The 22,144-nt window shown below is 37.2% G+C and overlaps 1 protein-coding gene across 10 annotated transcripts in view; it reads left to right on the forward strand.

The window, feature by feature from the left end:
* Positions 1 to 3,804: 3,804 nt before the first annotated feature.
* The window catches only part of Deup1 (deuterosome assembly protein 1), a 91,963-nt gene continuing 73,623 nt past the window's right edge, over positions 3,805 to 22,144 (forward strand). For 2 of the 10 annotated variants that reach the window (XM_021252565.2, XM_021252554.2), the window contains exons 1-3: positions 3,807 to 4,320; positions 5,926 to 5,998; positions 21,362 to 21,533. In XM_021252565.2, the coding sequence (XP_021108224.2) occupies positions 5,970 to 5,998; positions 21,362 to 21,533 (201 nt within the window). In that variant the 5' untranslated portion in view covers positions 3,807 to 4,320; positions 5,926 to 5,969. Of the gene's footprint in view, positions 4,321 to 4,710; positions 4,879 to 5,925; positions 5,999 to 7,081; positions 7,161 to 21,361; positions 21,534 to 22,144 lie in introns of those variants that run through there. The other 8 variants (XM_021252563.2, XM_021252567.2, XM_021252559.2 and 5 more) reach the window with 8 other exon arrangements.

The following is a 22,144-nucleotide window of genomic DNA, read 5'->3' on the forward strand; positions in this document are numbered from 1 at the left end:
TATTAATACACATTAAACATTAAAAGTTGGAACAGTTTGACAAAAATAGAAATTATATAAAATGACACAGATGATTTGCAAAATAACCAAGTTAATTTTTTAAACGTCAAATTCAGCAAATCCTTCTGGAGTACCCCCTAATGCTAAGGCATGTGTTAAATACTTTCACATTTTTTACTTTTATAACAATAAAAATTCCACTGATAGATACTAAAGCTGTAAAAACTTTTATAAAAATGTTTTCCATTATTTTTCTTTTCCGTTTAATCTGAACACTTCCTACTGATCTGTTTTCCAGTTTACAAGTTATTCACCTATCTCAAATCTACCATTATACATTCATATTCTTACTTTTTGTTATTAGTAATTTTTTTAATTTTAGAATTTCTATTTGGTTTCTTTTCAAATATTTTATGTTTAATGTTCCCTAAAGATTTTTTTCAATATTATCTTTTATTTCTATAAATGTAATATCTACATTTTTATAATCATTGTCTGGTTGCAATATCCAAAGTTTCTCTGGTTGTTTCTGTGGTCTACTGCTTCTACTGGTTTCCCCTCATAGTGTCTTATTTCTTGGTCCTGCATGCGTTCTGGTAATTGTAGTTAGGCAATTACTTTTAGGAGTAATTTGAGCCCAAGAATGATTTTATCTTAACCAGAGGAAATTTTTACTTGCTTCTTCCAAATGTTTTAATCTGTCAGTCCATACCATCTTATTTTCAATTCGAAGACTGAGGCTATCCCAAATTATCTAAGTGAGCCAAAGCTGGCTGCAAATTGGTGAGATCAGTGGTTCATTTCTATTTCACCATTTTCCTGAGGTCAAAGTGTTTGGAGGTCTCAGCTTATAGACAGATTTTTATTTATTGACTCCCCACCTGGGGTGAGCCCATGCTTTGTTTTTTGTCTCCTTAGTGCCACAAGGCTATTATAATTGGCCCTCAGTTTTGCCGCTATTTCTTGCAGAGCATCAATGCCTCAAAGACAAAAACAGCATTGAATGGTGAGCTCACTTCTCTAAGTTCTTATCTTTTAGATTTTTGACTCAATAATTTTTCATTATCATATTAACTAAAGGTTCTAACAGAACAAGTTCCCAGAAAAAAGTTGACCCAAATGTTAAAAAACACTTAAGCAGACAAGCACAACTTTCCTCATTGTCCCATTAAGGACCTTTGACTGCACCAATGCCTGAGGTATGTATGTCTGGCTCTAGGACATAAATATTATGTATATAAAACTTTACTCATGACTGTACAAGATCTTTCTCTCTTTGTTTCCCTAATATTCAAGAGAGGATGGCATTGATAAAGCTTTAAGGGTCCATAAACAGGATAAATACGGAGATTCATGACTGACATTTTCCTAGGAATTTGGTTTTATTTTCTGAACCTAAAATGAGACTTGGTGTGCCTAATTCCTATCATGAGTACATGCTCACTTGGTACCTAGGCTTCTGGCCAACAAAGACTAAAAGGTAAGTTCCTTCTATCTAATCTGAATGCTCACTGGAGAAACAGCTCTTACTAGTGACAACCTACAGGCCTACAGACACGACAAAATGAAAGACCTTACCCTGCCTGGCTAAGGGCTCAAATTTACATATTTCTCTTTGGATATTCAATCCCTCTCCTAATCCAGAGCAGGTTCAGTGAGGGTTTTGGGATAGGGTACCTTCATAATTCCTCTCAAATCACACTCAAATAATTTAGAATCTGTTATTGTATGACCATTCATACTTAATGAAGGGCTTTAATACATTGTCCAGGCACTCAAGTTCTCAGATTTTGCTGTTTAATGTTATGTACCAGTCATGTATGACTGCTGACCTCTTGCACATGGCCAGTATAAATGACTGAGCTGTAAATATGAACTATAAATCAGATTTTAAAAACCTAGTAGGAAAACTCACATAATTTTTATATTGACTACATGTTGAAATAATAATATTTTAGATATATTTAGGACATATTATTGAAGTTAACGTCCTCTGCTTCCATTATAGAAGTAGCATAGCATAATAAGAAAAAAATTTGGATTATGATCTTTATTCTTGTCATTAACTAACAATGAGATTAGCCAAATAATTATAACTCTGGGTCTGAGTTTCTTCATATAAAAGGGAAGATGATTGACTATATCCCCTCTATAGTTCCTTCCAATCCTATGATTATTTGATTATTATTGTGTTAATTTTTTTTCTAAAGTATTTTCCACGTATAAGATACCCTTAGTTTTTACTGTAATGCATATATAATTTTTGAACTTGTTTTCAAAAATATACAAATAATTCTGCATTTCATTAAATACAAAGACCTACATCAAGTTATTTTATATAGCCACACATATATTAACATTGCACTGTCATTTTCTATTTTGCTATTGTAAATTTCATAATGAAAATGGTTTTGTTATGGTTTTCAATTTTTAATAGTCTATTGCTATGATTATTATTTATTCTCTGTAATTGGTTCCTCAGCTTTTCCTTCACACATCATCCTGTTCTTCATCCATTTCTGCCTCCTCTATTCTCTTTTGAACACTTCTGGTTATATTTTATATTTTGTCCTGATTTTGCTGTGTCCTTCAATACTCTTTCAGGACTAAGCTCTCTGCCCACCTCTCACCAGCTCGCTTGAGAAAGCTTTCCACCTTGCTCGCATTTGTCCCCTCCTTTCAATTTGAGGCCTTTTAAATCTCCTCTTTCAAAACAAATTCATTTGTAAAGATCTAATAATAGATACATACAGGATGAATTCAAATCTTTGCAGTTCCTTCTTCCTGAGGAGTGGGGCTGAGAGGTGCATACAGGCTTTTGCATTCAAATCTTACCATTCATCCTGAAATGAAAATCTTTATTCCTATTAAACTGAATGGAGGAGAGGGTCTAGTTTAAGTTTAAATTTTCCTAAAATCTATTCAGTATACTTCTTCTTATAGGTTTTGCAAGCCCTTCCCCACTCACTCTTTCTTCTGAAAATGTGAAATCTATAGTTACCTGTGCAAGGCCCTGACCTCCAAAGAAGTATGTTCAACCCTAATTTTTGGCAGTTTGAAGAGCACCAGCCTTGGAATAAGATGACCTACTTGAACCAGTGGTATCCTCTTGGACAAATCTTTTATTCTAAGTCTGGGTTTCCTAATCTATTAAAAGAAATTATTAATATTACTTATTACCATTGCCTCACAGAGTATTTCTGAGCTGAAAGGAAATAATGAATATGGTAACAAGCTATGCAGAGTGAATGATCTTGAGCACCTTAAAATTTCACTACAATTTTTTCCTAGTTCAGTTTACTTTTTTTTTTTTTTTGGTACTGGGGATCGAACTCAGGTCCTTGCGCTTGTGCAGCAGGCGGTGAAACCACTGAGCTAAATCCCCGACCCCTAGTTCAGTTTACTTTAAGTCAGGAAAAATATGCTGACCCATTCAGTTTAGACAAGAATAAAGAATATGATTAAGGTTTTCAGAATAATAGAAAGTTTTAAGGTAAAGTGAAATAATCACTTTCTTCATTCAATAATAATATGAGGGCTGTGAAATACTAATTAGAACTAATGTCCTGAATTCCTGTACATAATCTATTTACGAAACTGAATTTATTAAGAGAGCCAAAATGGTTTTATGAAATTTGGAAGTAACCTGAATGGAAGAATGTGAGTTGATTTTTTAAATAATATCCCCATTAAAGGAGCAAATTGATGTTGTTATGAAAATGAGGGCAAGTGAAAGATTTTAAGAATTAGAGATTAGGACTGGAGATTTAGCTCAGTGGTTTTGCCACCTGCTGCGCAAGCGCAAGGACCCAAGTTCGATCCCCGGTACCAAGAAAAAAAAAAAGAATTAGAGATTAATTGACTGGATGTATTGGAAAGGAATTGTTTCTAAAATAAATTCAACATTTCCGAAACACAAAATTCAAGTGCTTGAGATTATAGAGTATATATGTTTCTTTATGTGTAAATATGTACTATTTTATCAACATTTTTCTGTGAAATCAAGGGGGTTCTCTATGAAATCAAGAGATTCTGACGTCAATTATTTTTGGAATTTAGCAGAATAAGGAAAGAATTTGGAATCAGTTCCCTTGAGTTCCGTTCCTGTTCCCCAGCTGGAAGCTATTTCCTTCTTCCTGAAAGGGAGGCAACACAGCCTGCTCACCTCACTGGCAGTTTTCTAAGTACAGGAGGAGCTGTTTGGGACACTGAGGTACAAATGCTGCTGTCACCACCACCAGTGACTTTGGGCTGAGCAATGCAGTTGAAAGACAATCAGCTCTCCCCAGCTGGAGGACACTTGGGTGAACAGAGAGAAAGGTACGTAGTTCTCTTTACCTTCTTTTTGATATCGTTTCAAATTTGGGTGAGAGGACAGAGTGAGGCGGATTTAGGGAAATCGGACGCTTCGTTATCTCCTCATTCAGTCATTCATTCAACAAATATCTCTCTCGGGGACTGTTGGGTGCCTGGCAGTGGACAGTGGGATTGCAAAGAGAAAAGGACCCACCACAGGGTCCAGATGTGTAGGGTGAGCAGAACCTAAGCGCCTAATGGCAGCGAGTCGCGCTCGCACGTGGTAAATTTGGGCAAGCAGCGGGGCCGGCGCGAAGCTGCTCCCGGGCGCGGGTCGCGCCCCTCCCCTTCCCAGGCGGCGGCGAGGTGGGGCCGCGTCACCATGGCAACCCGCGGCGGCGTGGCTGGCGGGCAGCGGGAAGCTGCAAGAGGAGCAAACCGCCTGGCCGCTGGGTGGGCGGGCACAGCGGCGGAGGAGCGGCGGCTGGTGGCCGGGCCCACCCCACCCCACCCCGACGGGCGGTGACCCGAGAGGTCCGGTGGCCAGGCCTCAGACCTAAGGGCGAGCCCGGCGTGGCGCAGGTAACCGATCCCGGGCCTCCCCGGCCCTCGCCCGGGGCGGCACGTGCTGGGAGCTGACCTGGCCCGCTAGAGGGATGGGAACCCCTACACGCTGGCGGCCCCGCGGAGGGTGGGCTTGACCAGGGCAGTGGGGAGGACCGGCCTGGGAAAGTCCAGAGCAGTGATTCAGATGCTGCTTGTGTGGCCTTGGACAAGTCACTTAGCTTGTCCGCGCTTCACATTCCCTACAGAATCATTTATTCAGCTGAACATTCTGCTCTAGTTTCGTTCACCTCACACACAGTTCCATTGTCTCTTAAATTCCTTTGACGTGGAAGTGATGTAAGCCCCAAAGTCTCCCTCTCCTATACCAATGGTCTTTAACCCTCCCTAGTCCTTGCTCCAGTGCTATTTCATTGACTTTTATGTAGCAATTTGAAGAGCTGAAGTTCTTTTCAATACTTTGTTCATTTATCCTCATAGATTATTTTTTAACTAAAACTTTGTGGCTGGGACAAGCTTTTCTTTTTTTAAAACTTCAAGCAAGTCCTAACATCTCTGTTTTGACAAGAAAGGAGACAGTGTTTACAAAACCATTGAGGAATTGTAAGATTTCTATTTTACAGCAACTCCTAGATTTTTTTGGTCCTAAATTTAATAATAACAACAGTCATGGGCCAAAGAAAGAATGTACTCAAACTAGGGGATCTACCAGTCTGGAAAGTTTGATAAGCTCTGCTGGAACTCCTCTTGAATAAAGAATTCTGTTTTATGCATCTTCCTGTACTGAGCACTTTGCAAAGTACCTGATTCCAAATTGTTGTTCAGTAGTAAATAGAACATGGATGCTCTTTTTAGTCACTAACACATTTCAACTTATCACTTCATGGGAACACTCAAACTCAAACCTGTTCACCCAAGAAACCAAGTTTCTGCATTGTGCAGAGCCCAGAGCTGCCACCCTCAGGAAAACTCATACTAACTTGTTTGCCAGTAACAAAATTTTTATGTTTTATAGGTTAATAAATCTAATCATTTCAGGAATCTAGATCATTTTTTTTCTAACAGATTAAAAATCAAGAAGTATAAACCAGATGTAGCAGTTTCTTGACATGGAGAACCAAGCCCATAATACAATGGGGTAAGTGTTGAGAAATTTCTTTATTATTTGTTGATATTTAATTATGTAGAAAATCTCCCTGATGAAATGTAAATTTAGAAATTTATTATTAATAGAAGGATGTTCCAATTTTTTTTTTTTTTTTGGTACCGGGGATCGAACTCAGGACCTTGCGCTTGCTCAACAGGTGCCGGAACCACTGAGCTAAATCCCTGCCCCTCCAATTATTTTTGGTAAGAAGGCTGGGAGAAAATATCAGATGACTAATTAAGAACCTATTAGTGTATTTCCAGTTTCTGTTCTGTGTGCACTCTAAAAGCACTAGTTTCCACCTTGTAATGACTGTGCAGTGTCTGAGGGTGCTGGTACCCAGGCTGGCTTCAGATACCTTTCCGCAATGCAGCAAATCCTGGATAGCTTGCACTTTTTTTAACCCCCTGCATTGAGGATCCCAGTTTTTTCTCGGCTCTTACCTTTAAGACTTGATCTTACTTACTCAACATTTTAAACACAACCTCAAACTAGATCCAATTCCACAGAACTGGATATTATACTAAGAAATTTATTATGAAGAGATAAAGAATGGAACTAGTATAACATTTGTATAGGCAATCCACTTCCTTTTTACAAACATCTGTCCTCACCCCTTCCACAAAGATTTCTCTTCCTGTGGTTTCACTAACCTGCTGGCCACTGGCTGACCTCATAGCTTGGGAGACAAGGGATGTACAGGTAGTTCTAGACTGCCCAGTCTTGCTCGTGACTGTTTCTGGCACTAATCACACTACTCTAGGTGTCTTACTTTCAGAGAAGATTCTGCTCAGACCATGACTTTGGTATCAGATTAAAAGAAAACGTCAGAAGTCTGGATAACAATAACTGTCACTGTTTTGAGCCCCTCCTCCTTTCAACAGCCCTACTGGATATCATTCTCATTGTATAACAAGAAAACTGCCTATAGTATAGTATGGTCTAAGCTTTTGTGATAGAGAACCCAAAAGAATGGCTTAAATAAGATTAAAAGTTTATAACTGGTCCAAGGATTAAGCAGAACAAGACTGGTAGGGTATCTCTGCTATCCTCACTACATGATTTCCATCTCTAGGCACAAAGTGATTGCTTCAGCTCCTCTTAAAATGACTGTGCTCCTTCAGTTGTGACTGTCCTGTTCATAGAGGGAAAGGTAAGGGTGACAGTAGTAAGACCTTTCCCTTTAGGAGTGTGACATGGAAGTGGCTCGGTTCTCTTCTGTTCACTGTCCATTGACAGAACTCAGCTCCAGCTAGCTACAAGAGAGGCTAGGAAATGTGGTCTCTAACAGGGAAACCTTATGTCCACCTAAAGCTTAAGAAGTTCTTTAATATTGACTTATCATCGACTTCATGATAGAGTAAAAGTGATACATCTCAGAAACCATGTTTCATATTTTGAATCTGTTTTTCCCCCCTGGCTAGTAATACCTGATATTCCTTTTTGATGGTGCTGGACATTGGTAGCAAACCCAAGCTTCCAGTCAGCCACATGGTCATAATGGTAGACAACTGATTCTCCACAGTATACCATATTGCTAAGCTATGATGTTCAATAGGTTAAGGGTACTGGTGTATTTTCAGTTTTGGATATTTTTCAACTTATCCAGATGTAACCCCAATGTAAATCAAGGGGCATCTGTAAAGGAGGAAGAGTGGATATTGCAACAGTTGCCACACTGAGACTTAGAAAGATAGAAGGAAAATGGGAATTTACCCCCTAGGCTAGCATACACAACTGGTTAATGCAGGAGGTGTAATTCGAATTTAGATATGACTGGCTCTAATTCCTGCATTACTTCCTGCACTGTAAATGAATGGCAGTGAGATGCAAGGAGCAGCCTGCCTAGTATCCATAGCAGAGCCAAGTGGATTGAGCATGGGCTGGGTCCCTGGTATGATAATCACACTCAGCTCTAAAATATTGAGCAAAGGCCTCAAAGGTAAGGTTGAGTATCAGAACATTTCACTCCTGTAAATCTGGTGCCTTGACTATTTCTCTCCATTCTTTTTCAAAAAATGTATTGAGTACTGAATATGTAACGGGAACAATGTTAAGCCCTATATTTCATACACAAATAATTTAGAATTTGGTAGAGAACTGTGGAATTTGTTTGGAAACAAAATAATTATAAACCAGAAGTTAATGAGAATTTCTGTACATTTCCATTTCCACATATGATGGCAGATATGAGAGATTATTTACTGTAATTTCTAGAACATAGAGACCTGTGTCTTCCGTGATATTGAGTAATGAGTGAAAGTCTGGATCATGAATCATAAAACCTCATTAAGGACTTGCCATGTTAACCTCTGTACCCAGTAAAGTTTTGTGGAAAGGCCTTCATTCAATACATATTTAGCATCTCCCATGAGCTGCACATAAAGCAATATAAACATATAAATAATGTATCATATGCTGATATTAAAGAAAGTATGTGTATGTAGTAAAAAAGTCATTTGGTTCTTTATCACTGTTACCAAAAAATGACAATCTCCTGTTCTCTTCTTACCCCCCAGTTATCCACTTCCAGAAGTAACTACTTTCTGCTGATTCTCCAGCCCCCACTCTGGTGTTTACCTACATATCTCTAAATAACATGTTTTTATTGATACTTCTTAATTTTTTTCAGTTTCAGACAATATCTATTGATTATTAAGATGGATATTCCTCCCCACACAGTCACACTTCTCTTCTCCATCCTCCCAGTGCATTATAATTTCACTAGGATCAGTGTTCTCATTGGCTTGTTATGACTTTATAAGTATTATTCACCTCTGAGTCGTGTAATGTATCATGATTATTTTTTTCCAGGACAGTATTTTTCCTGTAGTTAATAACCCTGGTACCATAATTATAAATTATTTTTAAAAATTTTGATGCATACTTTTCTTCAAAAATGCATTTCTGCTTATATTTGAGCTCTTTCTCTATCATGTGAGGTGCTTTCCTCAAACATCTAGGATGCCTGACTGTTTGCTCCTATGTAAGAGTAGTGGAGTAGAAAGCTGTTGGGAAGTTTGTGTGCACATGGAGGGGCTTACTGACAGTAGTCTTCACTGAATGGTCATTTGGGCTAAGCTGTTTCCTTGCAGGACTCTGTGTCATTTTGTTGGTCTTCCATCTCAGGTGGACCCTATTCCAGAGAACCTTCTTCTAATCTCCTTCTTAGGGGATATAAATTTGGGTTGCTAGAACTCTGAGAGCTGAGAAGGAGGGAAAGATTTGCACTGTGTGACTTCAATTAAATGTCTCAAGTCTCAGCATAGTGGCCCTACCCTCACTGTGCCTGGTATTCTCCTAGTTCAAGGCCTTTCTGTTTTATCTTCTACCGGAGAATGTGCCTCAATGTCAGTAAGAGGATTGGGAGTCCAACCCCCTCTTAGCCATGCTTCCTGATTTCAGCCCCACATGCAACCCTCTACTTTCAGAAGTACCTACTTAGATTGTTTCTTCATTATCTCCACTAGCTTCCATTACTTTTGTCCTTATAGATTTAACTTTGTAGGCTAAAAATATCCCTTTACATTACTTAGCAGGACTCAGAAAGGTAGCAAAATGTGTGTTCATCGAACCTTAACCAAAAGTCTCATTTTTCTCTACTGAATCTTTTATTATGTGACTTACACCTTAGTCATTGATCTCTTTCATAGAATCTTGTCAAATGCTTCCTAAAAGTCTAAGTTCTGCTACATGATCCACCAAATTCTTATCTTCTATGAAAGTTATATTTCCAAAGAACCAAAATAGATGAATATTAAAGTATAACTTCTCAGGCCTCAGCTCAGAAAGCTCTTTTAAAACACTGCTGTTCTCTGTGTACATCTTTCTTAACCCATAGTGTCTTTTTCCTCGAAGATTCATTAATTCAGAATCACAACTTGACTTACCATTTCTTGATGAGTTAAAATGCAGTTTTAATTAGTCTGTAAAAACTTTTAAGTTTTCTGGTATTTCAGTATGTTGTGATGTTAATAAGTTGGGATAATGTATTCTTTTTGTTCATTGAAATTTTCTGTAATTTGATCATTTCTCTTGACTTCTGGATGGCCCAGACTGTGCCTCCCTATTCTCCCTCGAACATACTTTACCCTCCCCCATATATATACATATTTCTCTCCAGAGTAATAAATTCAACAAGTTCTTCTGATTTCTTCTTTCTGTGAAGAAGAAATAAGAAGAAATAAACCTAAGGTAAAAATCCTCAAGACCAACATGAATGTACATTCTGAAGTATTAGCACATTGCCAAGAGATTATAGGAATTCAGCATATGATTTTGAATGGAAGGAAGAAAATTCAGGGGGGAGGGGAGAGATTTTAAAAAAGGAAGATTCCTTTAAGAAACTAATTAAGTTTATAGGGAATTAAGTAACCATTTCATTTTAGGGAAATTTTTTTTTTTAGGTTTAGTGAAAGTTTAAAAAGTACCACTATGTAGGGTATATTTGTGCATACTTTTTATAGGGCAATTTTTATAAACAGCATTAGTTAAGTTACATTTTAAAAAAAGAAGTAGGCCTGGTAACTGTATACCTAGGTACCCTTACTCTATCTTAGTTTTCCGTGGGGCTCAGTTTTCTGGCTCCTTCAACCACCTGGAAAACTTGTGAGCCTCTAGTCAGAGCACTAGTGAAATAGACAAATGCCAAATACATGAATATTACACAAATGTGTGCAGCATAAAGATCCTCTCCACAAGGAACCATCTCATTAGACAGCAGTTCGTGTAAAAGCTAGTTTGTCTTTGAACTAAACTCAAGAAGCCAGAAGAAAGAAGAAATAGAGATAAAAACAGGAAAGCAGACAAGAGCAGTAGTGATACAAGTACTGGGGGCAACAGGACTGTGCAGTTGATCCAGCAACACTGTAGGCCAATGGATTCTAAGGGCCCAGCTCTGCTTAGCAATGTTTGTCTTCTCTCTGGTGTCACCAGAGAGACCAACATAGCTCCTGACACCAGGTAGGTGTGCAGTCAATGTCTTTGCATGAGGAACTGAAGGAATTACAGTCTGTTAAAGGGAATAGTGTCCAACAGGATGATCAAATATAAATACCATATCCAAAGACCAGAGATGAATGGAGTCAAGTTTCAGAAGTAACTAGAAATGGGGTGTATGGAAGCAAATGGTGAAAAACTGAAGAGAATCAGAGCAGTTTTATAGGTACATTTGAGGTACTGAGGGCTTCTCTTTTTAATTGGGGGATATATAGGTTGTGTTATATAGGAAAAGCTTCATGGCAAGAGACCAGCCTGCCTTCATGGAGTCTAAGGATAAAATCCTAACACACATTATTTTCACCTTTTAGTATTTAAAGTAGGTTATATTATGAAATTAACAGAAACATTTTGCTGTTATTCTCATTTTATTCTAAAAGCAATATTAACCTGTTGTTTCTTATAAATGGAATTGTTACAGAATAAGAAAATGTGTTTCATATATTGCCACACCAAAGCACAAAGGTGGCATAGCTCTCCCTGAGGAAACCCACTCATCAAGCCATAGTGCCAGGGAGCAAACAATCTGTACAAATGCTAAATGTATTAAGGTGTACAGGACGAGCTAGGTGCACTTGTAGAATTCATACAAAATGGGCTCCAGATTTTCTCTTAAAAACAGCCAAATGCAAATACTTTTTGCTAATCATATAAATTTCAAGTTAATTTTACTTAAAATGATTCAAGAATAGAAAAAATTTGGCAGATCACCAAAACAGTTGAGTCATAAATGATAGCTGTTCAGAGTACCCATGCAGCCAGGATCCATTCATATTAGAAATTGAAGTGGGATGGGAGACATAATTGGTGCTATAGCCCAGGGAACCAGGAGCATACAAATTTTGCCTCAAGTCAGACAATCTCAAGGGAGATACGTACATGATAACAATGGCAATGAAGAACAAAGCACTTTGAACAATAATGTAATGAGGCCTGCATTTGGGAGGCTGAATCAGGAAGACTGCAAGTCTTGAGTACTGGCTGGGCAATTTAATGAGATCCTGTCTCAAAATAAAAAGGACTGGGGATGTAGCTCAGTGTGAAGGCACTGGGTTCAATCCCTAATACCACACAGACACACACACACACACAAAATAACATAATGTAATGAGGCCACCCACTTCACATTGTTACTGGAAGCAAACATCTGCTGCAACCCTCTTTTAAATAGCTTTGTAGCAACATCATTTACATTTTACCACCAGATTTTGGTACATATCATGGTTAGCTCCAAGGGAGACTGGAAATTTTAGTTATTTTTTTTAACCAGACACATACCCACTCTGAATAACATTGGAGCTCTATTAATATGGAAGAAATGAAATATGGATAGTATGTAGGTATATTAGTTCATCTTCTGTTGCTATAACAAAATACTTAAGGGCGAGTACTTTAAAAAGAAAAGAGGCATATTTCCTCATAGTTTTGGAATGTGGAAGTGCAAGTTCAAGAAGCCCCATCTGTTTGGTTTCTGCTGAGGGTCTCATGGTGGGTGGTATCACAATGACAGAAGCACATACAGAAGAGATCACATGGTGACACAGAAAGCCACAGAGAGTCAGTGACCAGGCTACCCCTTTTTATAATGCACCCTCATAAAAACTAATCAGGATTCCGTGGGTACTGCATTAATCTTTTCCAAGGTTGGTGCCCCTAATGACCTAATATCTCTCCCCAATAGGCCACACCCATTAAAAGATCCATCACCTCTCAACATTACCACACTGAGAATTGAGACTCCAGTATTTTGACCTTTGCAGGAAACACTGAAACCATACCCAAACCATAGCAATTGACAACTAGAAGACAAGTGGTAAGAATGACTCAGACCACTTGGTATGTTGAGAAGTAGTCAGAAGTTAGCATGTATACAGAAGGTATTGCCAGTAAGACTTAATGCTGGTTTGGGGGCTTGGGGAAAACAAAACTAGAATCATGAAGGGTCTTTATGCTAAGCACCTGGTAGCAGTTATGCCAATTAAAGAGAGAAAGAGGGGTGGAATGAGGACAGGTTTGTGGTGCTGGGAGTAAAGTGCTGTTTTAGACATGTGAAGTTTGCTGCAAAATGTCCTATCGAAGTATCAAGGTTGCCCAGGCAGTTGGACATAGAACACTGAAGCTCAGACTGCAAATACAGATTTGGAAGTTACCAAAACAACCTTGCAGGGGAAGTAATTAGAAATTTCCAACATTCCAAAACCAGTGTAGTTTTTTAAAAGTTGTCTAGTATTGAAAAAACCTCAGATTTTATCTATACTTACCTAATTTTCTGTGTTAGGATCTAGGGAAAGAGCTGGCTCCAAGTTTAAATGGAAAAGGATAAAAGACTATCTTCATGTATACTAATACTGTAGTCTCATCAAATAGACCTTCTGTCGAGGGGAAATTTTAATAGTCCTAGAGGTTGGTTTACAAAGCACAAGTGTAGATAAACGTTGGTTTATTATGAACTGTATTATATGTTGATTCGTATTGCTGCTAAATAATTTAGATACATAAGTTTAATGAGGATAGTGAAGCTATTTATACTTCTAAATTATTACAGAGATCCTCTTGAATAAAGAGGTCAAAGCCTTCCAGTAGTTCACTGTCTCATCTTGCTGCCTTCCTGTGGTGCATGAAGAGGTTGCTCAGAATGTAAAAAGTTATTAGAAAGAAAAGTATCAGTACTGTAGGTATCTTAACAGATTGCCCTCTCTTTTTAGAACATAAATAATGAGATTTTAAATTTGTATGTGCCTAGAATTCTGGTAAAACATTGATAGGGACTTGGAGGCTATGGCATTGCATTTTATTTTTGCTATGTCTCCTTTTTATGATTATGACAAAGGCTTTAGAACAGGCCTTTATAAGCACGGTTAATTACACTTTTTAAAAATAATAGTGAAGTTTATGCCTCCTCAAAGTCCCAGCATTAAGCTTCTTTCAAATAAGAGAAAAGAATGAACTGAATATGAGCCACCATCTCACTTATGCAGTAAAATTAGGCATTTTAGTGATACTAACAGCAAACAGTAATGATGACAGTAAATAACATTTCTTAGAAAAGTGCTTGAAGAAAGCTATTTTTAATTTGATTCAGTAATTTCAAATAAGGGTAACCATGAAACTATGACCTGAAGTTCCTAAAATAACAAACTTTTTACTTTACTGTTGTAGAAGGGACAGTCAAGTAAAGAGTAGGCTGAAATTACAGACTTGCCAGTGAAGGTGGGTTCTGGACTGGGAGTCATGCTACATACCTGTAGTACTAGCGCTCTGGAAAGCTGAGTCAGGAGGATGAGAAGTTCAAGCCTACCCTGGACAACTTAGTGACTTAGCAAGACCCTTTCTCAAAATAAAAAACAAAGGGCTCAGTGTGAAGCCCAGTATTCAATCCCCAGTAAAGGAAGGAAGAGAGGGAGGGAGGGAAGGAGGGAGGGGAAAGAGATGGAGAGAGAGAAAAGAGAAAGGTGGTTACATTGGTTCTGTACTTTTGGAGTCTCTCCACTTGGTCTAGTTTATTTCTCTGGTGTGATGCAGTATTTGTATTTGATGTTCAAAACGGGCTCTGTGAGCCACCATGAAAGAATTAAATTATATTTAGTTTAAGTTATTGCCTAAGGCATATACATATACACTATATTTTAGAATATAAAAGATTAAAGTTCCATTAAAAGATTTTTGCAAAAATTAAAACCTAGTAAGATTATTTATCAGCCCTGTGGAAACTCATTTTCTTTCTTCTTCCTTTTTTTAGTACTTGGAATTGAACCGAGGGCTTCATATTAAGCTATATCCTCAGCTCCCTTTTTTATTGTTTAAAACAGTGTGTCACTAAGTCACTAAACTAGCTATCTTGCTATTTTAGCCTGGGATTATAGCTGTCTTGCTAGTTTAGCCTGGGATTACAGGAGTGTACCACCACACCCAGCTGAAAACTCACTTTCTTAGACCATTTCAGTTTCATGAAATCTCTATTCTCTATTGCTCTCTCCTGTCCATGATGACTTCTGTATTTGTCTTTTAAACCCCCTCTTTCCCCCCCCCAAGCTTCAGACTCAGACTCATTTCTATTTACATATCTCATGTACCAATCTCTCTCTCTCCCTCTCTCTCTTTCTCTGTCTCTCTCTCTGTCTCCTCCGCCAACCTCATTTTACAAACATCTAACATCTTTCCATCTCTGTTGTCCAGACTAGTGAGTGGTAGGTTACCCAACATCCCAGTTTGTGCAGAATAGTCACTGTTGCCACCTAACATGATTATTAGTGCTCCTCCCACTTTCAAAGTCATCTTGGATAACAAATCACATAGTCATCACAGCATTCTATCTGACAAAGGGCTGCCCTTTTAAGAACCAGCATGTAAGCCTATTTTAAATGACTTTGGGGTAAGAGGCCACCAGTCAAAAAATTGGTGTGGCTCACCTCCATATAGTTCATGCATTCTTTTTTAAATGTACTATTTTTATTTACATATAATATCTGTACATATTTATGAGATATAAGATGATATTTTGATTCATGTGTATATTAGGTAGCAGGCAACTCAGTCATTAGCGTATCTATCACAAACTTATCATTTCTTTATGATGAATACTTTTTCTCCTCTTCTATTTTGAGGTATATAATATTTATGATGAATACTTTTTCTCCTCTTCTATTTTAAGGTATATAATATTTGTTATTTATTATATTCATGGTGCTATGCCATACAATGCCAGAATTTATTCCTCCTATCAAACAATAATGTGGTGCCTGTAGATCAACTTCTCTTCTTCCCCCCATCCTTTCAGTCTCCGGAAAACCACCATTTCACTCTCCACTTCTTTGGATTCCACATATAAATGAGAATGTGTGATGTTTGCCTTTCTGTTTTTGACTTACTTCAACTTCATTTAATGTTCTACAGGTCCATCCATGAAGGTTATTAATGACTATTTTTTATGGTAAAACACTGTTCCTTTAAGTATATATATCATTTTTATTTATCCATCTATTGGCACATATTTAAGTTGATTCCATATCCTGATTATTGTGAATAGTAATAAACATGGCTTTTTCACATTTTGATTTCATTTCCTTTGGCTATATACCCAGCATTGGGATTGTTAACTCATGCAATAATTTCATTTTCATTTTTGGAGAAGTCTCTATACTCTTCTCTGTGATAGCTATAGTAATTTGCATTTCTGCCAACAGTGTACAGAAGTTCCTCTTTCTCCACATCTTCACCAGCACTTGCTGTATTTTTTTGGTCTTTTTTGATAATAGCCCTCCTTACAGAGTTGAGAATCTGAATAGCCATGGCAGTCTTGAGAAAAAAGAACAAAGCAAAAGGTATTAACACTATCTGACTTTAAAGTATAAACTATATTTTATTATCTCAAACTACATATTATGATAGCTACAGAGCTATAGTAATAAAAACATCATGGCCTTGTCATAAAGAAAGACTCGCAGATTAATGGAACAGAATAGACAGCCCAGAAATAACCCACACATTACAGCCAACAGATATTAACAAAGGAGTGAAGAACACATAATGAGAAAAGGGCAGTTTTTTCAACAAAGGGAAAACTAGATATCCACATGTGGAGGAATGAAAGTAGACCTCTGTCTCTCATCAGTTACAAATATCAACTCAAAATGGATTAAAGACTTAAATGTAAGACCCAAAACTATTAAACTACTAGAAGAAAACATAGGTGAAACATTTCAGGACATTGACCTGTGCAATGATATTTTGGGATATGATGCCAAATGCCAACACATTGAAAACAAAAATTGACAAATAGGACTCTTAAAACTAAAAGGCTTCTGTACAGACAAAGAAACAATAGACCGAAGAGACAACATACAAAGTGGGAGAATATTTGGAAACTATACATGTGACAAAGGATTAATATCCAGAATGTATAAGGAACACAAACAACAAAAAAAAAAGCCAAAAAAAACCCCTTAAAAATGGGCTAAAGACTTGGCTCTTTTTATTCCAAAAGTGACTTTCCCCCATCCCCCTGCACCCTTTCAACACACTTTCCACTGCTACCATCATTTATATCATCAGCTTTTTGTTCTGCTCCTTTTCATCTCCAAATTTCATATCTTGCTATTTTAATTCTATGCTGCTCCCCAGACTATTCTGTCACCCTGTGGGTCTCAGTGTCCTCTCCCTTCTTGTCCAGTGCATTAAAGGATTAATCTAACCTGACCCCAGGAATCTTCTCTTGCGAGTTGCTACCAAGGATAAACCCAATAGTAAGGACTGATGTTGCCATGTCTTAAGTAGATCTGATCTGTTAATTTTATTAATAGGATGTTGTGAACATCTATGAGAGGAAGTACAAGAAAATACTTAGCATAGTGTTAGCTGGTATTTGACTAAAGGAAATAATGAACATAAAAATAAAGAATATTAATGCCCAACTATATGAAAGAGGCTAAACCAAGCCTTTAAATTTTCTTTTAAAGATCAATAGATTTAGAAGCAAATATTGATGATGATAATAATAATAATGATAATAATTACTGAATGAATTACAAGTAATTATCTCTGTAAAACTGAAGAATAAAAGATAGACTAGAAGACTGGACAAGTGAATTTCAAAAGGGAACATTAAGTTTGACAAAAAACTGAGTGATGTAAAACTGAATTTGACCAAATCTTAGGGAAGACTCTGGAAGAAGCAGCATGGGCACCACGACTCCATGTGGACGACCCGCCCACTGCTTACCAGACCAGCCTCAGTTCACAGGTTATTGTTGGGGCATTAGAGAAACTTAACGTGATGTTTTGCAGGGCCTTTCATAATTGTTTTGTGAGAAAGAAATAAAAAGTTTCAAGGTTAGCTAAATGTATTAATAATTGATTATAATAAAAGAAATAATTAGCAGGTAACTCTTACCCTGAAGGGCTTGGTGGTGGAATGCCATACGGTTCTGTCTCCATTCTATCCTTTATCAGCTTATATATAAATATGTATATTTTGTGTGTGAAAGATGCTTTATATATGTATAATAGATGCTTTATATATGTATGTTTTATATATACATATTAAATTTATATGTAAATGGTGTATGAATATATGTGTATAAGACAGTTAATACTTGTCGAATCTGCAGCTGACACCAAACTGGGAGATCTAGTGAATATATTCTCTTATAGAAAAAGATCTCAAATTTATAAGCTCAGATTTACCTTGCTTAGGAAGAGTTCTGTGATACTGCATCCACTCCAAGTCTGTATTCAGTACCCCTTCTGTCTGAGGCTTGGCATGTATTCATCAGTCGCCCACTGCTTAACTGCCGTATAGGCCTCTCTCTCTCTGCACAGCCAGTTGGTCTTGTGTCTTTGTTCCCAGTATCTCACACAAACCTTAATGAATGTTTGCTGAAAGAACTACTGATGGTGATCTACACTGAGAGTCTAAAACTATCAAGATGAAATTTAACAAGGATAAAGTCCTGCCCTTTTGGTATTCCCCAAGAAATAAGCACGAGATAGTGAATGAGTCTTACTCATAGCATGCCTAAAAAGAAGGGTTTTAGACAAGAATAAACTCACTTTGAAACAGTATATCACTGCTTCACTCTTCTCCCTCCAAAATGTGATCTTCACTTGTTGGAATGTAAATATCTAACACCTAAAACAAAGAATGTGAGTCACTCTGGAGCTGACCAGACCATACCTTTGTTACTATTTTAAAGTCCTGAGTGATACATTTCAAGTAGGAAACCAACAAACAAGAATTTGTTCTAAGGAGAGCTGCTAAGATTATGAAGGGCCTAAAAATCTTATCAGAGTTATTCAGTTTCTTGTTCATTTAAATATCCATATGACTATATATATGACATAGGGAAACAAGAGGCCAGATCACTAGAAGTAGGGTATCCTATGTGACTGGTTTGGGGAATATATTTGTCCTTCTCTATTTGGCTCTGAGTTAGAAGTGGAAGCAAAAACCAGGGAAGCCGGCATTCAGTGACTGGATCCTGACCATTCTGAGATGATGGTTGCAGAGTTTGTAGTTTGGGTTTCTGGACTGATTGTTCCAGTTCCAAGTTGCAGGTTAGAGTATACGATCATAGGGACTGGGCATAATTCACTTGTATATTCAGTCTCTAAACTGAACATTGAGGAGAGAAGAAAAGATACATTAAAAACTGTATTCAGCACATAATGGATTGTGTTTAAATACTGTAAGGTCTTCTAAGCGAAAAAGTTCGGAACAATCTCAGTATATCAAATTAGGACCAGTGAGTGGAACAATTCTTGAATTTAAAAAATAAATTTTCTAAAACTCATTTCTAGCTAGATATAATCTCAGGCTGTGATTACCTGTTAAAAGAGATAATTCAATTCAAGGCTGAATGACCTCTTTACAGTGATGTCACAAAACAGATCCTGTACTTTCCCATTTGTCAGAACAATGTGATATCTTTATTACCAGTGCAGAATTTGGGGCTCTGTCCTAGACCTCCTAGTCAGATCAGTGATAGATTATGATTCTCTTATGAAATATTTGTGGAAAGAATGCACATACTGGACAGATAATTGTATTAGATGGCTTGTAAGATTGCCCTCACTCTGAGAGTCCAGTATTCTAACCTGCATACTGGCGTCACAACCAGGAAATAAACCATTCATTCATTTGATAATATTGATTGGGTAAATAAGTAGATTACATTATGTCCAAACTCTACTTTATAGGGTGTATTTTAATTCCATTCCTACATGCCAAGGAGGTAGTAATGAAAATAACTCATTTGTTCATTCTTCAAAGATGTATTGAACATCTGTTGAGCCTAGCTGGAGCACTGTACTAGACTCTAGGGAGTTAGTGATGAATAAGACTGATAAAGTCCTTTTTTTCAGAGCTTACACTAGCAAAAAAAAAATAGAATGTATTTATAGTAAAGAGTTATATCATATCTGTTATGCAAAAGAAAAACTGGTGCAAAAACACCAGGCCATAGTTCTGTTCTTTTTCCCTCCATCGTAACTCCAATTAAAAATCAATCAAGTTTTTTATGGAACAATTAGTGTACTTCCTTTCCTCAGATTTGTTTTAGGTTTTAAGTAAAAAATTGACCTTAGTCAGGATTACTATAAGAAAACTTCAAAAGTGGTACTTTGTACTTAAAACTTCTCTGTTGCAAAACTGGTCAATGTATTTCTAACAAACCAAGGGACAGTCCTTGGTCAGGTCGATGCTGGGTATTTTAAAAAATTATTTTTGAAATTCTGAGTTCTTTGGAGTTCTAATACTTGTTTGTAGCCTTACTGCCATGATGCAAATTTGTGCAGTAGCTTTCAAGCACCATAACACCCTGTCTTTTACTGAACGGTATACAGGAAGGCACGTAAGATGGGAAACAGCTGCCTAGGATCTAGCTCTTCCACTAATCAGCTGTGTGACCTTGGACCTCTGTGAGCCTCAATTTTTTCAAAATGCTAAATGATCCTTAATTAGCCCTGAATCCTGATTTGGTTAAAACTAAATGAAGGAAATGTTATCATTTTGCACCTGCTTCTCCCATTTGCCCTCCTCTCTGCTACACAAATATATTAGAAGCCTGATCATCACCATTGAAATGAATACTGAAATAACTTGCTTACCTAATCTGGACATTTGTGTAACCCCTGGAGGCTTCAGTATCCACCTCCTGTGCCAGCTCCCTGAGGAACATTTCAGCTTCTCTAAAGGAAGACCCTGTACTGGAAACACCTAGACATCTGTCCTCTCACCACTGTTCAGTCTTTATAATCCTATTGCCAAGAATCTTGTTTCAAACTCAGCGGACCTTCCTAGGCTCAGGATGTCACCATCTGCATGACTAATAGTATTTCCATTGTATGAAGATATTTTATGCTGTACTCATCTGTAAGATCAAATTCCTTCCAAACAGACATTATGTCAAGTTTCTCTTTTGAGGAGCAGCACCACAGCAGTTAGTACTCCTGAATGGTCCTACCCGTCCTATCCTTGCTCTTCTATCCCTAGCAGGCATCAAGATGTCCCAGTTTGCCTTTGTCTAACCTCTTCAAGTCAGAACAGACATAGGTACATTATATTTACTTGTAAGAGCACTGAGACCTAAACTAAATAGTACCATTTTTCATAGTTAGCATATTCTGTAGAATTAGCACCGTCTTAAAAAAGTCATTTACAAAAATTAAGTGTATGTAACTGTTAGCTCTGAAATTAGCTTTTGGTTTTAATTTAAAACTTAACCTTTAGCTTTGGACTTCTTGCTATTTAAATAATTGAACAATTTAAGGAAATAAAGCTGTGCAGAGCAATATAATAATTTTTCTTGTTCTTATTCTTCACTCTTTTAAAAACGCATTTTACTTTTCCACATTTTGCAGAGCTTCTCCTTGTGAGGCTGAGCTTCAGGAATTAATGGAACAAATTGACATCATGGTAAGCAACAAAAAATTGGACTGGGAAAGAAAGATGAGGGCTTTGGAGACACAATTAGATCTTCGAGATCAAGAGCTAGCAAATGCACAAACTTGTTTGGATCAGAAAGGTCAAGAGGTACTGAATACATGTGTTAAAAACTGTTAATTCATCAGACTCTTACAGATAGGATTTATTTTATCATAATATGTTTTTCATTATAGATGCTTTTTCTCAGGCATTAGTAACAGCATTTATTGTCTAGTATGCTAAATGTATTTGATGAATAAGTGCAAGGATTAAGTACATAGATATTTACTGATGAAGAAAGACTTTAGAGTGTCAATGCCATATATAAAAGTAAATGTTTAATATATATGTGAAATAAATATTGTTTGCAAACAAAGATATGAATGCTTTTGCTGCTATAGAAACAAAAAAGTGGTCATCAAAATTGTATCTCTGTTCAAGGAAGAGTACAAGAGCTTTTGCTTCTTTTAGTCTGTTAGAAAAATGTTACTTGACAATGAGATGTCAAAAAGAGGATAGAGTTTGGCCAAAGTGTGTGTTTGTGAGGCACTCACTGAGGAGGTGTTCTCTCAGGTGCCGAAAGGTGGCCCACTTCCAGAATGCGTCCTCTCATGCCTGAGAAGTTCAGGACAACCTTATTTAATATGGACTTTTGTGTCTCTGGGCATTTCTTTTCTTTTTCCGGGGGTGGTGGTGGTATTTCTTTTTAGTAATACATA

The sequence above is a fragment of the Heterocephalus glaber genome, unplaced genomic scaffold (assembly GCF_053883595.1).
Source record: "Heterocephalus glaber isolate CG9 unplaced genomic scaffold, H.glaber_assembly_v1.0 deba00001429, whole genome shotgun sequence".
NCBI lineage: Eukaryota > Metazoa > Chordata > Mammalia > Rodentia > Bathyergidae > Heterocephalus > Heterocephalus glaber.